The 13,536-nt window shown below is 43.3% G+C and overlaps 1 protein-coding gene across 4 annotated transcripts in view; it reads right to left on the bottom strand.

Moving 5' to 3' along the window:
- METTL21A (methyltransferase 21A, HSPA lysine) overlaps window positions 1-13,536 on the bottom strand; it is a 51,727-nt gene extending 38,191 nt beyond the window's left edge. The window contains exons 1-4 of one of the 4 annotated variants that reach the window (XM_067548758.1): window positions 12,966-13,074; window positions 10,963-11,139; window positions 9,333-9,444; window positions 5,769-7,058 (exon numbers count right to left, since the gene is read on the bottom strand). In XM_067548758.1, the coding sequence (XP_067404859.1) occupies window positions 6,661-7,058; window positions 9,333-9,444; window positions 10,963-11,121 (669 nt within the window). In that variant the 5' untranslated portion in view covers window positions 11,122-11,139; window positions 12,966-13,074 and the 3' untranslated portion in view covers window positions 5,769-6,660. Of the gene's footprint in view, window positions 1-5,768; window positions 7,059-7,151; window positions 8,683-9,332; window positions 9,445-10,962; window positions 11,140-12,965; window positions 13,075-13,382 lie in introns of those variants that run through there. The other 3 variants (XM_067548757.1, XM_067548760.1, XM_067548759.1) reach the window with 3 other exon arrangements.

Genomic DNA, 13,536 nt, shown 5'->3' with positions numbered 1-13,536 from the left:
AATCCACCGTCCCATCAATGAGACGGTTACACCAGGGCTTAAACCCCATGAGTACTAGTGTAAAATTCGGCTAGAATTTTGTTGTGAAAGGAGTTCAGGTAATACTATACCATATGAAGGTACTGGTGGTAACTACTAGGCAACCTGATGGTAACTTTATTTAGACTATTGCAGAGATGCTACCACATTTACATAGTTTTTACTGGCAAAAATATTAAAATCGTACCTCTGTATCACATGTATGTGGAGCTGCTTTCCTAACTAGAATGGGTCTTTGTCCTGATCAAAAAATACCTTCACAAGATGTAGTTTTTTCTTATGTTAAGGCCAAATTCTGCCCTCTGTTTCAGCCACATCACCTTATTGAAAACAGCTGTCTGGGTGTAGCAGAGAACAGGATTTGGTCCTTATGGTTTAAATATTACTAAGCATCTTCTTAGTGTTAATGACATTTCAAACAAGTTCACTCCTTTATGAAATGTCACACACTTGAAGATTTCAGTAACAGCCCTATGGCTTCATAGCAATAAGTCCTGGTCAATGTCCTGACCACCTCCATGGCTGGGATCCTATGGTTTTAGCTGACCAGGAATTTCCAAATGGAATATTTATTTGTCTTTTTAAAATTCATCACCCCATCAATGGGAGAGCTACAATAAGAGTCCAAGTGCAACTGTACTTCGTAAAACTCCCATTGACTTCAATAGGACTCTTACGGTGACAGGCATAGGAGTCTTGCACATGTAAAACGAGCCAGATTTCATCCTGAAATCTATGTCTGTGCCCTAAACACTGTATTTACACAAAAGAGAAACAAAAGGCATTTTCACCTGGAATTCTGTAACTCTGTATGTTCCTATTGTCATCCATTTTATTACGTTAGTGAACAGCCAGGTGTATCCATATTGACCTCTACAGTGCTGGAGGGAAAAGCAGCAATACAAAATTCGTCACTGGAATCTGACTGCCTTACAAAACACAGTCAATGTGATTGCTAAAATGGCTAATTGGGATATATTAATAATCTAATGTAATTCTTCAGATGACAGAATGGAATCAGTCAATCGTCCTAGATTCCAGATTTTCTTTCTTATAGGATGTGTAGAGTCCTGAGGTCCCTTTTCACAGCTCTCACTGGGCTTCATATTTTTGTATTTAATGAAAATCAAAACCATACTCCTGCTCTTTAGTTTCTTTGGGTCTAGTGGCTGAAAATTTGGGGGAGTTTTTCCTTCCTTTTCACTTGATTTTAATTTCTAAACATGGTAGCTCTTTAAATAGAATTAACTGCATATGTCTCTTGTTTTTTAACCATCTGTTATGCTTATTTCCCCCCTTTTCCACTTAAAAGTGTTAACGGCTACATTGATTGAATTGCCTTTTTCTTTTACTCATTCTTTATGCTGCATCAACTTGAATCTTTCACACTTGTTTAAACACTTCTATTTCAACTGGTTCTTTTACTTTGCATTCTTTTTGTCCACCAATTTTCTCAAACATCTGGATGTGGCCAAGATACCATAAACACTTCAACCAGGAGACTTTTATGGAGCCTGTGTCCTGTTTTGCTATTGGTAGGTCAACAATACAACTTAATTGAAAAGCAAAAGCACGTCCCCTTAACAACTGATGAAACTGCCGTTCAGTTCATGGTTGTGAGGATCCATCCAAACTGTAAAAAGCAGTTTTATTCTTAACAGCCACGCTGTACAACATGCATTGTTAGTTTCCCTTATCCTTTCTTATTGATGGCCATATCAAATATGTTCAGCTTACAATGAAGAAAAATCCTTTTGTTAAGGTCAAGTTGAGAAATGAAAATCAAGTTGCTTTCTTGCACCTCACAATCAGTAATAACATTTGTTTAGGACAAACTATCATTATCAGTGACCCCGCTGTAAGCCTGTTGCCTCGAAAGGGCTTTGCCAGGAGTAACGCAGCAGAGCTTAGTAAAAATTGTGTGACTGATGATGTGAATGGAATCCAGCAGCGTGCCTTGTCTCTGAGGGCTTGGCATGGCTAATGAGTAAAACTCTGGGCTTTTTTCTTTGTAACTGAAGTCAGAAGCTGTGACTGAACGCACCCACGGAGCCCATCTGTTAAGAAAGTAGGTGCTGCTTTCATATATGTGGCTTTCAGCAGAAATGGATGTGTACTTCAAGCACACAGGGTCCAGCCACTGGCCCTAACAACCACAGATTCACCATGGATTCCTACAGCCCACTTATTTAGTGTTAATAGGTAGGCAATCGTCTATTTAAAAACACCTCAAATTCAGGCAACTGCTTCTTTGGACTGACAGACCAATTGGTTACCGTCTTCTGCGTAAGAAGAAATGAGATAACCTAGGGAAATATTAAGACGAGTCATGTACAAGCCAGATTTCATACATGGCTGTGTGATACACCATGGCTGTTCTTTGTAAGAGGGTCGATGACCTCTTACATGACAGCGGGCCCAGCTTTCCTGTTCCAGACCTGGTGAGTCAGAGTTGCCTAAGGGCACTGACTGAGTCCCAAATCCTCAGGGACGCATGCTTTGAATGAGAGTTCAGTGCCCAGAGACCTGAGGCAGAGCGCAGAAGAGCGGAGTTGGGCTGAGAGATTCACAGAGGGGATGCCTCAGCAGGACAGAGAGGTCAGAATTCCCTAGTGGAGCAGCAAGCCACATCAGGCTGGTGAAAGCAAACGGCAGTTGGGGTCACCTACAATTTCCCTAGGCCAGAGAAGGCTGAAAGCAGCAGCGGAAGATGCCTGCTGGCTTGCTGAGCCAGAGGGCTAAAGGCTGAGGAATGATGGAGGTGGGAGCTAACTGATGTCTCTGGGCAAGAGCTAGAATCAGACTTGAGAATGAGCCTGGGCAGAGAAGCAGCCCAGCTAGACAGGATGAGACACCAGAACGGTACCTGAGAGCTGGAACTGTACTACAGGGGCTGGTGTGAGGCATGGTGAGAGATGCCGAAGCGACATGCAGAGCTGCAGTGTCACTGAGATGCCAGAGCTGTACAAGGGGTTCTGACAGACTGCCAGGACTTGAAAGATTGACTGAACTGTTTAGACTGTGCAGTGGAGGTTTAGCTGATGGTTGTGGGACTTTTTGTGACAAATTAATACTGCGGAGGGCTATTTATACTTGGAAACAATGGCATGGGGTTGATGGGGACCCTGGAAGAAAGGGGAGATGGGGGCAGGTGCACCACTTGTACGATGGCCACACAGGAGGGCTTCCCCAGGAATAGTGCTGCCATATGACATCCTTTAACAAAGGGCGGGGGGGCAGGTAGCCAAAATGAGGTCTATATTCATTTATTTAGGGTTGAGTTCAGTTTTGAGAATTTGAAGTTCCGCCGCTGCCCTTTTTATTTTCTTTACATTTAAAAGTAACACTCATCCCATGAGTAAAGAAGAAAACCCAGTATGGCTATGTGTAGTTGGTAGCTTCTTATTGCTTCACACATCCAATTCAAAGGGGAAAGAATTCAACCACAACACTTGCCCTCTTCACAGATATCCTGCAGTGATGTTGCCTGAGAGAGCCAGCAGCGCAGAGCCAGAGGAGGAGAGAAAAGCAGTAAGATCTAACTAGACACAGCAGCAGCATGAACTGTACAGCACAATCTCCATTCAACAAACAGATGGCAAAGTTGCAAAGACACACACAGTGTGCGTGTCACCTGTACTGGTGGTGAGGCCAGCAAAATGCTACCACTGCTTCTCATCATCTGAAAACTCATTTTGACACTAAGAAGAACAGAAGGTTCAATTTTAAAACTCTTGGCAAGCTCAAGCCCTAAAAGACCAACTATATGTACAGTGATGACAGATCAAGGGTTTGAGAGGAATAAAAGTGGACAGCATGGGAAATTAGGCCAACGGAGAGATAATTGAAAGCCAGGATCTAAAGGGAGGACAGCCACAAACCAGAGAACATGAATGTTCTACATTTTTCTTAACATTGTTCAACTGATCCATGAGAACATTTATTGAATGAGCTTTATTTACCGTTAAATTATGACTTATGATTTAGATGTGTGGTGTTTTTAATTGAAAATGCGATTTTTCCTTCACCTAACCGGAATTAATACTTGTTTTCATTCTACTGGTTTTCTTTGAGCTGTGTCTACAGCTTTAGTGACACCTTGTGGATTGTGAATTACAAGAAAATATTCCAAAGAACAGATCCACAAAATAGAGCATTTCAGGCCAAGTCCTCCTTCCTTGCTTAAAATTACCGTTCTTAACTAATCAGAGCAGAGTAATCTTCAATGCTGAGAAATAAGAACTCCGACCCCAATTCAGCTGATGGAAATGGACTCAGGGAAAACACTTAGTACAGGCCTGTTTAGGAAAGAAAGCACTAATGTTTGGAACTTACGCATGTGATTTCAACACATGCTTAAAGTTAAGCACATGCTTAAAAATTCTTCTGTGAATCGAGACCTTGATAAGTTGAGCATGCAACAGAAGAAAGCTATTTCGAAAAACATGTATTTTTTTGCTTTACAAACACATTTGGAGATATAGCTGCTTGCCCTTTGATATTTGAATACTTTAGCTTTCTCACACATATTTTTCTCCTTTACTCTCTTCATTTTCATATAATCTTTTCCTGATTTTATTTTTTGTTTGTTTTCTTCCCTGCCCCATTCCTTTTTCTAATCAAATTCTGTTTTAACTTGGTATCTTGTTTGTTCATTCATTTAGGCCCCGATCCTGCAAAAAAACTTATGCACACTTAACTCTACATATTGTGACTAATCCCACTAGCTTCTATGGAGCTCCTCATAGCATGTAAAGTTAAACATGGGTATAAGTCTTCGCAAAAAGGTGATGTTGGAATGTAAGCTCGTTGGGACACTCACTGCTTCTTATTCTCTGCCTACATAGTGCATAGTACAATGGGGTTCAGATCTTGACTGGCGCTTCTAGGAACTGGCATAATACAAAGGATAATGCTGTTCCCTAACTGCAACCATTAAGAGCAGCTAGAAACAAAACAAACTGTAAATCTGGTAAAGGGACACAACCCTGCCAGGGAATATATGATTTAGGGTTTGTTCAGGGTGACTGCTCTGTCAGTATGTTATGGAGAGGAGGTGATCCCTACTGTCGGATGGAAAATTGGAGGAAAAGAGGGAGACAGTGGAGGGACAGAGGCAGGCAGTGGGTAGCTGAGAGAGAGAGAGAGAAACAAAGAGTCTGGGCGTAAATGAAAAGAAACTGTGGGAAGAGCGCAGCAGAGGGAAACCAGGACTGAGAGAAACCGAGAGTAAACGGAAAGACTCAGGCTGAGCTGGACAGACAGACATGCAGAAGAAGGGGAGGACCAGGACTCTCACTCCCATCAGAAAGTTTGGGGAGATCAAAAGAGGAAGACAGCTAAAGCTCCATCCCATAGGACCTACCTACCACTTTATGTTGATGTAGGAAGCATCTATACTATGGCACTACAGTGGCACCCACTGTCATGTAGACATACCCTTACTTCCTTATTCTAACTCTTCAAAAGTTGGAACAGTTTTGAAAATTACATCGTGACAGTGTGTCACAAGGTGGCTGGCCCTTTAAGGGGAGATGGGCCTCAGTCCACAAGTGACAAGCCGCATTTGCCTTCCCCAGGTGGGGCAATGATTTTGGTCATGTGACAGGAAGCCAGGCCAGACCTAAGTGTATATATAAGGGAGAGGCCTGAGGGACAGTAGGGAATTGCTGAATAACGAAGTCAACCAGCACATAAGCCCAGGACAGAGGACTGTGAGATCCCTGACTTGCAAGGTAAGTTACATATTGGGGAAGCAAAACTTTAAAGCCATAGTTGCAGGGAGGATACATAAACCTGAAGATGAGCAGAAAGGAATCTTTGTGGGAACTGAATGATATTGAACAAATTAGACCCCAGGAGAAGAGGAATATTGTTTCAAAGACTTTGCTTGTGACTGCATTATTCTGGGGGAAACTTAGAGGGAAATTGAGGCGGGGTAGCTCTGTAAGTACAATAGGGTGTCCGGGGACAGCTACCTGGTTCTGTAGTTTTATTTTACATTTTTTCCACTTTCACTTTTTCAAAGTTGAGGGAGCTTTAAAAAGTTACAGAAAGGAAAGAGAAAAAGAAGGGAAAATAGAAGAAGTGAAAGGAAAAACCCTCAACATCCTTCATTCTATCACATTCAGTGACAAAAAGGGGAAGAAAAGTGGAGGCAAAACCTGGTATTTTGAAAATGCTTCAAGTTACAAAAACAAGGAAATGTTCATTTTGAAACAAAACAATTTTTTTTTTTATTTCCCATCAAACAATTGGACAACCTTCATCAAATGATATATTCATGCAAAACAATTGTTTTCAATTAAACCCAATTTTTCACAGGGAAAGTCTTTCTGCTGAAAAGTCTAAATCAGTTCTAAATATGCCTTTTCTAAGCTCACTCAGTGGTAATAAGAATTCACTCAGTGATAAGATTCATTGTCAAAATTCTCATTATCTCATACAGATGAGAGGGCAGTGCATACAAACTTCAGATGTGCTTAGATACCAAGACAACAGATGTGGTATACGAGGCTAGTTGGATCCTTTTGAAATTAAGCTCATTGGTACAACTATATTGAGTAGAAATAATGGTAGCAAATCTTCAAGTTGTGTTTGATATAATGAAAACAAATGCAATCAAAAATCTTCCTTGTGAATGCTCCTCTGTGCTTTGAATATACGTACATCCTTACTGGGATCGTAGTGGGCCTCATGTACAGAAAAGCGTCCCTTTAGCATCTCCAGGAAGTTCTGATCCCGTTCATAGCGAATCCGACATGATAACAGAATAACAGTATGTTCTGAGCACAGGTGCTCTAGTGTCTGAAGCAGATCCACAAAGGTGTCTTCCAGATAAATGATGTCTGCACCCAGGATAAAGTCAAACTTTCCTGGAGAGAAGTTCCCTAAGTTTCTTCCCCAAGTCAATTCCTTTACCACAGCTCGCGGCTGGAGGTCGGGAGGTAAGTTAGCCTGAACGTTTGATTCAAGAAATTCCAGTGCTGTTTCCCTGTCTGTGATGGTGACATGAGCACCTATGTGGCACAAGCAGTGTAAGTTGCGAGACAAATAACTGATGTCCATTGATACAGCTTTTGGAATACAATGCTTTTAGGGAAGCAACCTCTAGTTCCCATTCAGAGTTAACAAAATTACTGAATAACAATGAAAACATTTACTGAGCTGCTTGATTTTAAATCAACCGACAGTTGGAATATTTAGTTTTATTTATGTTTAATGGTAAAAATAGCACTGTCAGATCAAAATCACTTTTGAATAAGTTTTTTTTTTTTTTTTAGAAAGATGGAACCAATTGCTTTCTGTCTTTTTTTACTAGGAAATTACAGAATAAATTGTGAGAGATTATTATAAAAAAGTCTCATCTGATTTTTGCTCTGATGTAGCATTTGATTACACAATATCAAATTACCCAGAGGGATCCAGACAGAACAGATGGGTAACTGAAGAGCCTTAAATGGATGTTTAATGGTTGTGACATATTATTCGAATTTGCTCATAGTTTTAAACAATAACAGGGTTAAAAAAATTAGGTAAACTCATGGAGAACAGGTCCATCAGTGGCTATTAGCCAAGATGGTCAGGCATGACCCCATGCTCTGGGTGTCCCTAGCCTATGATTGCCAGAAGCAGGTAGTGGAGGAGAGGGATGGATTACCCAATGAGTGCCTACTCCATTCATTCCCTCTGAAGCACCTGGCATTGGCCACTGCTGGAAGACAGGACACTGGGCTAGATGGACCTTTGCTCTGACCCGCTGTGGCTGTTCTTATAGTTTAATAAATATTTGATTTTTTTTTTCATTCCCATTTTAAAAGGAAGTCTGTTATAGTGCCTAGAATTTATAATTAAAGGGATGTCTACACTTGAATTTAGTCATGTTTTAGCCCATTCTAACTGATGGTTAGCTAACACAATTGTAAAGTCTCGTTTAGCTCAATGAGATTTGATTGGCGTGACAAGTTTAGACATGGCACAAACGTGTGTGTGGTGTCTGCCTAGAACACAGAAGTGTGCTAGCTAACATGTGTTAAAGAGGACTTAAAATTTAAGAATTGTTGACACACTGGAGCAGATCCTCAGCAGGTGTAAATTGTCATAGCTCCATTGACTTCAATGGGATCAGAGTCAGACTACTTCTGCCCAATGGGTAGCTCATAAACTGGTTTAAATTTGCAGAGCTCATGGGCCTAATAAAGTCAATGGTAAAATTCCCATTTACTACAATAGGCACAGTATTAGGCTAAACTGAATGCGTTTGAAAATCCCAGCCTGGGGCTCCAATCAGGTCCACCTGCACAGATCCAATTGCAGGGCCAGATCCTATAGCTGCAGCTAAGTAAGAAAAAAAAGTGAGATGGGAAGAGGGGGGGAAAATAATCTCTGGTTAACCCACACAGAGCAGGAATTAATTACAATCAGAACAAGTGAGTTTCCCAGATATTGCTGGTTACTAAAGAAGGAGCTAGTTTTAAAATGATCAAATGCCGGTTGCTTTTCAAATGAAAATCAAACCTTAGTTAATGTTAGTGAAACTGAGCATTTGTCAAGAGTTGTCTGGGTCCTGAAGTTGTGAGGCAGAGGAATACAGCATTATGTTCGCTTTTAATCTGTGCCAAATCTAGGGTGTCCAGTTAAACTCTGAAACAAACAATGAATGAATACAGCAGGAAGCAAAGCAAGGGCTTTCCAACACCAGACTTATTAGTGATCCCATTGTTGGTTTAGCGATACCATGGCTCATGATGCGCACCCATGGTAAAGGGGAGGCAGCATAGCACAGTGGATGGGACATCCGACTAGATCAGGAGACTTGAGTTCTGTTCCTGGCCCTGCCACTGACTGACTGACAGAACTTGGGCAAGCTGCTTAATTGCTTGGTGACTCGGTTTCCCTGCATGCAAAATAAGGTTAATAATGTTTATGCATCTTTGTGGAGTGCTTTGATATCTACTGATGGAAATCACTATACAAATGGAAAATATTAATAATGCTGAGGGACATAAACACAGCATTTATTCCCTGGTGGAGAACAGCTACAGAAAAGAAGGAAATGCTATTGAGCTGACTGCCAGGGAAACAGCCTTCAGAGGGCTCTACTATGAAGAAACTTGCTGTGGCATCACAATAAATAACACAGTAGGCTCTAAAGCCTAATAAGAAAGGAAGATGAGCCACAGAGGAAACATCACAGTAACAGTCACTTAGCTGGTCTTGTTAACTTACACAGCAGCCGTGCTCCCTAATGTGTGAATGTTACGGCAGCACTAAATTCTTAAAGAAAAACTTACCCAATAATGTGGCCACTATTCCCAACAATCCAGTTCCTGCTCCTAGTTCAATCACTGAGCGCCCTTGTAGAGCAACACTTCCCATCTCCAGATAGGTACACAAGACTACAGCCTGAAGCAAGAGACAAGACTAATTAAGAGTTGGGTATAATTTTAGTGATGCCAGACTACAATATTTTTGATTGGAACCAGTAGAGAAGGTTGCAAGAAAGGTGTGGACAATCAAGCACCTCAAGTCTACAGCTCTACTTTGTACAAAAGCTGACTGGAAGCAGAGTAATATCCAAACTATCTATCCTCATTAGAGAGACGAAAAAGTGGATTAAAATAATTACATGAGACTGTTTCTTCAAATCAAAAACACAGCAAAAGGAAGCAGAAAGAGAAATTATTGCACTAAGAACGGAAAAGCAGAATTTTTGTTCATGCAAAAATTAATGCAAATTTGCAGAAGTGTTGAGGTGCACCATTATCCTTTATATTTCCTACAACTTTTCAAACCCTTTCATTTTAACCTTGGTATTCATGCTCTTCTACAAAGTATGTATGTGAAGGTCAAGGAGTTGAGCGTAATGAAATAAGAGCACTTTTATTTAAGTGCAAGTTAAATCCAATGTGAGCTACTATTAAGCAAGTTCCCACATCCAAATCATGACTTAGCAAGAGCATCTGTTATATAAAATTCTGTCTCATCAGTATTAGACTTATCTTTAGCTGTGTTAGTGTATATGTAACAATTAATGTGAGTAGTTAAATTGCCAAACTCATTATTTGTGGCCAGAGAGGGGCATGATTTAGTGGTCAGAGCCCAGGACTGGGACCCAGGACCTCCTAATTTCTAAGACAAGCTCTACCACTGACGACTCCTGTGCTTTGGGTTCTCCTGTGCTTTGGGTGCTATTGTGCTACTTAACCATCTCGTTATGGTGGTGTGGAGATTCATGGCTGTACAGTGCTTTGAAAATCTAAGAGCTATGCAAATGCTAAGTATTATTATTAAGACTTGATCAAAAAATGGGAGAACAACTTCGTGAAAAATCTTGAAATTACAAAGTTGTTTTGCAGGGTTCAGAATGGCCCTATTTCCCAGAAAGTCTTTTGTGATTCTTTTTTCAAAATGTTAAACTTTCTATTGCAATTACTAGCAAAATTTTTCATTTGTAAAAAAAATATAATGAATTTTCTTACTGAAAACAGAGTTTCCAGTATTCCAGTACAGAAGAAATCTAACAAAAAATTATAAAAATATTGAACATGTAGATCAAAGAATCTATTTTAAAATGTTGCAGAAAATTGTGCAAAATAGAAAGTTTTGATTTTGCTAACAGTGTGCCATGAAAAGATTTGTTTTTAAAAAATGAGCACTTTTCAATTGGGGGATAAAAACTTCTTGTGCAGAAAAATTGCAGCTGGCTCTCCTTGGCTGTTGAGCATGTCATTTCACCTATCTGTGCCTCAGTTTCCACATCTGTAAAATTAGAATAATTATACTGACCTCATTTGTAAAGAGTTTTGAGGTGTACTGATGAAAGGCACTACGTAAAAGCTAGGTATTATTATTATTATTAGGGTTGGACTTGAAATGGATGCACTCCACAAATGGAAATATTTTTATTTTAATCATACGTACCGCATCCCATACGACTGCAGCTACGCCCAGTTGTTTCCAGTTTTGTTTGATTTGGATTGTGTGGTTGGCAAAATGATACACAGCTGAAGATTTATGGAACTTCTGCAATCCCCAAACCGCACTGTCGTCATAGGGAACCAATGCCATTTTATTATCCATCTATCAAATCTCTCTGACCTATGGAGTAAGGGAGAACAAGTCTATGTGAAGCGTCAGTGAGAAAAGGACATCTGTTTTGTCCTCTGCTCTCAAACTAGTTTCGTTTGTTTTAAATAACATGATGGAGATTCCAAATACCTTCCTGAATCCCAGTAATTCTTTCATTATTTATCTACAGTGGAACACTTTCAACAGGAGTGACTGAGGGAGGCCCAACGGTTAGGCAGTCACCTGCAAGGTAGCAGCTCCTGGTTCAAATCCCTTCTTCCTCCTGAGCTTGAGGAGAGACTTGAACTGGGGGTTTCCTGCATCCCCAGTGACTACCCTACCACTGGGCTAAAAATGGAGGGAGAAGCCCCCCTCCCCCATTTTGCAAAACTTGCCTATAAGGGCCCCATGCAATAGGGGAGCTCTGAGCATGGTTACCAGATCAGGCCCTGCAGGCAAGTTAGACAGAGGAACGCCTGTCTTCCTGGAATCACTCTGGGGCTTAGGTATCAAGATGCCTCGTGTGGGCTTGCAGTGCATAGGCTGGGAGGCAGAAACATAGGTGCCCGGGGAACTTCTACTTAGAATAGATAGCAAACAAGCAAAGATGCTCACAGGATTCGGGGGCAGCTGAGCCAGGGTTTTGTGAATCCCACTGGGGCCTGATTCTGGGACTTATGCCCCTAAAGGGGCAGCAAGGTGTCTAAATCCTTTTCTGACTCTAGCTCTAACTCACTTCAGACACTGGATTTTACACAATTATTTTTATCAACAAACAGTTTGTGTGGCCACAATGATCTGCCTTTCACTAAGAGTCTACTGGTAAATGCATTATTAGGGCAATAACCACTCAGATTTAAGCTTGCCATGCTGCATTCTTTGTGCTTATAAAGGATCTATAATTGAATGGGGTTTCTGAAGTGCAGCAGGTTTAAAAAAAGGGGGGGGGGAGAGGGAGGGTTATTTCCAAAAGAGCCACATGGAGGTAAACTGTGATACCTGCACCCACAAGGGACTGTGGTTTGGGGCCCAAGCACTAGATTGGATTTTTTGGTTTTCTTTTGAATTTTAAAAAAACATATGTGCCCTACGTGCAGACAATTCTTGCATACACGCTGGACAAATACTGTGTCCTACCCAGCCTTCGCTGGCAGGGAAGCAACTGGGAAACTGCCATTGAGTGGTTTTTCCCTTACAATCTCTGGGAGCCTTGTGGGACCCTGCTGCAACCATCAGCTGGTCACAATAGTGGTTGGTCTTGAATAGAACCTTTGCCAGAAAGTTTTTGTTGCTATGCCTGCAAGGTGGGACTAGATGCAGTGATCCTGACGCAAAACCTGAGCCCAGACGCCCACTCCGGACATGCAATTCACTATGAGCTCACTGTTGTTCTCCTACTCTCACCTATAGACTGCCTTCAGTGGCGCCACAATAGGCCAACAACGGGTTAAGGCTTGCTGCTGAGCGGCCTCCTCCGGGATCTAACCTGGTTTAGAAGAAGCCCTGCTGCCCTTGCACACGTGCCTCTATCCACCCGTGGGCTGAGGCGCTCTTCGACTGTTCACGGCCCGACACTCCCCAAGCGTCTGCGTGACCCAGTCAGAGGTTCTGCTCCCAACAGAGACCCCACTCTTGCCACTTTACCCTGGCTTTCCTGGCCAGCTTTGGCAGCCAGGCTGAGCCCAGCAGTTTCCCCTGGAGATGCCAGGCTACGTTTCCCGCCCTCCGCTGGGGGCCAGGCAGGCGGAGGGTGCCCGGTCCCGTATATCCGGAAAACGCTCATCACCCACTCGTGAGCGGGGGGTGGGGGGGAGCCACAGCTCAGTGCCCCTGGGTTGGGAGAGGGCGTGAGGCACCTGCGGCTGTTCCTGTGCCCGGCTGCAGAAGGGAAAAGGGTTTCCCCAGGACCAGGGGACCCGTGCCGCTAAGCCCGGGCCCAGTAATGAACGTGGGGGGCTGGAGTGGGGGGGGGTTAATCGTTGTAACGCAAAGGCGAGCTGTAGCTAGCCCGGGGCTGCCTCTGTGCCCGTGTCCCCCCGGCTCCAAAGGGGGACCCCGCCTGGCTGAGGAGGCGGGGCCGGGGGCAGCCTCTCGCTGGGGCCGGGGAAGGACGGGCCCGGCTCCGCCGCAGCGCGACGGGTCTTCTCCAGCCACAACCGCATCACCTGCCCCGGCCGGGCCCGGCCCCTTTACACGCGCGCCCGTCCACACAGGCAGGGCCCGCCCCGGCCCCCTGCTCTGTGCCGCACCCCGGGACCGGGCCGGCGACTCACCCCAGTCCTCGCTGCCTCCAGGTCGCGCGGGGCCCGCCCCGCCTGGCGGCGACGCGACACGACACTCGCCCCGCCCCCCCTTAAAGGCCCGGGGCCGCCCCTGGGCCTAGGCCCTGCGCAGCCGGGCCGGGAGAGCGGGACTCCTCGCGCCGCC

Source organism: Emydura macquarii, unplaced genomic scaffold, assembly GCF_026122565.2.
Source record: "Emydura macquarii macquarii isolate MOO-44397 ecotype Brisbane River unplaced genomic scaffold, CSIRO-AGI_Emac_v2 contig_1253, whole genome shotgun sequence".
NCBI lineage: Eukaryota > Metazoa > Chordata > Testudines > Chelidae > Emydura > Emydura macquarii.
Note: the sequence above shows the minus strand (reverse complement) of the source record. Positions and strands in the feature narration are given on the sequence as shown.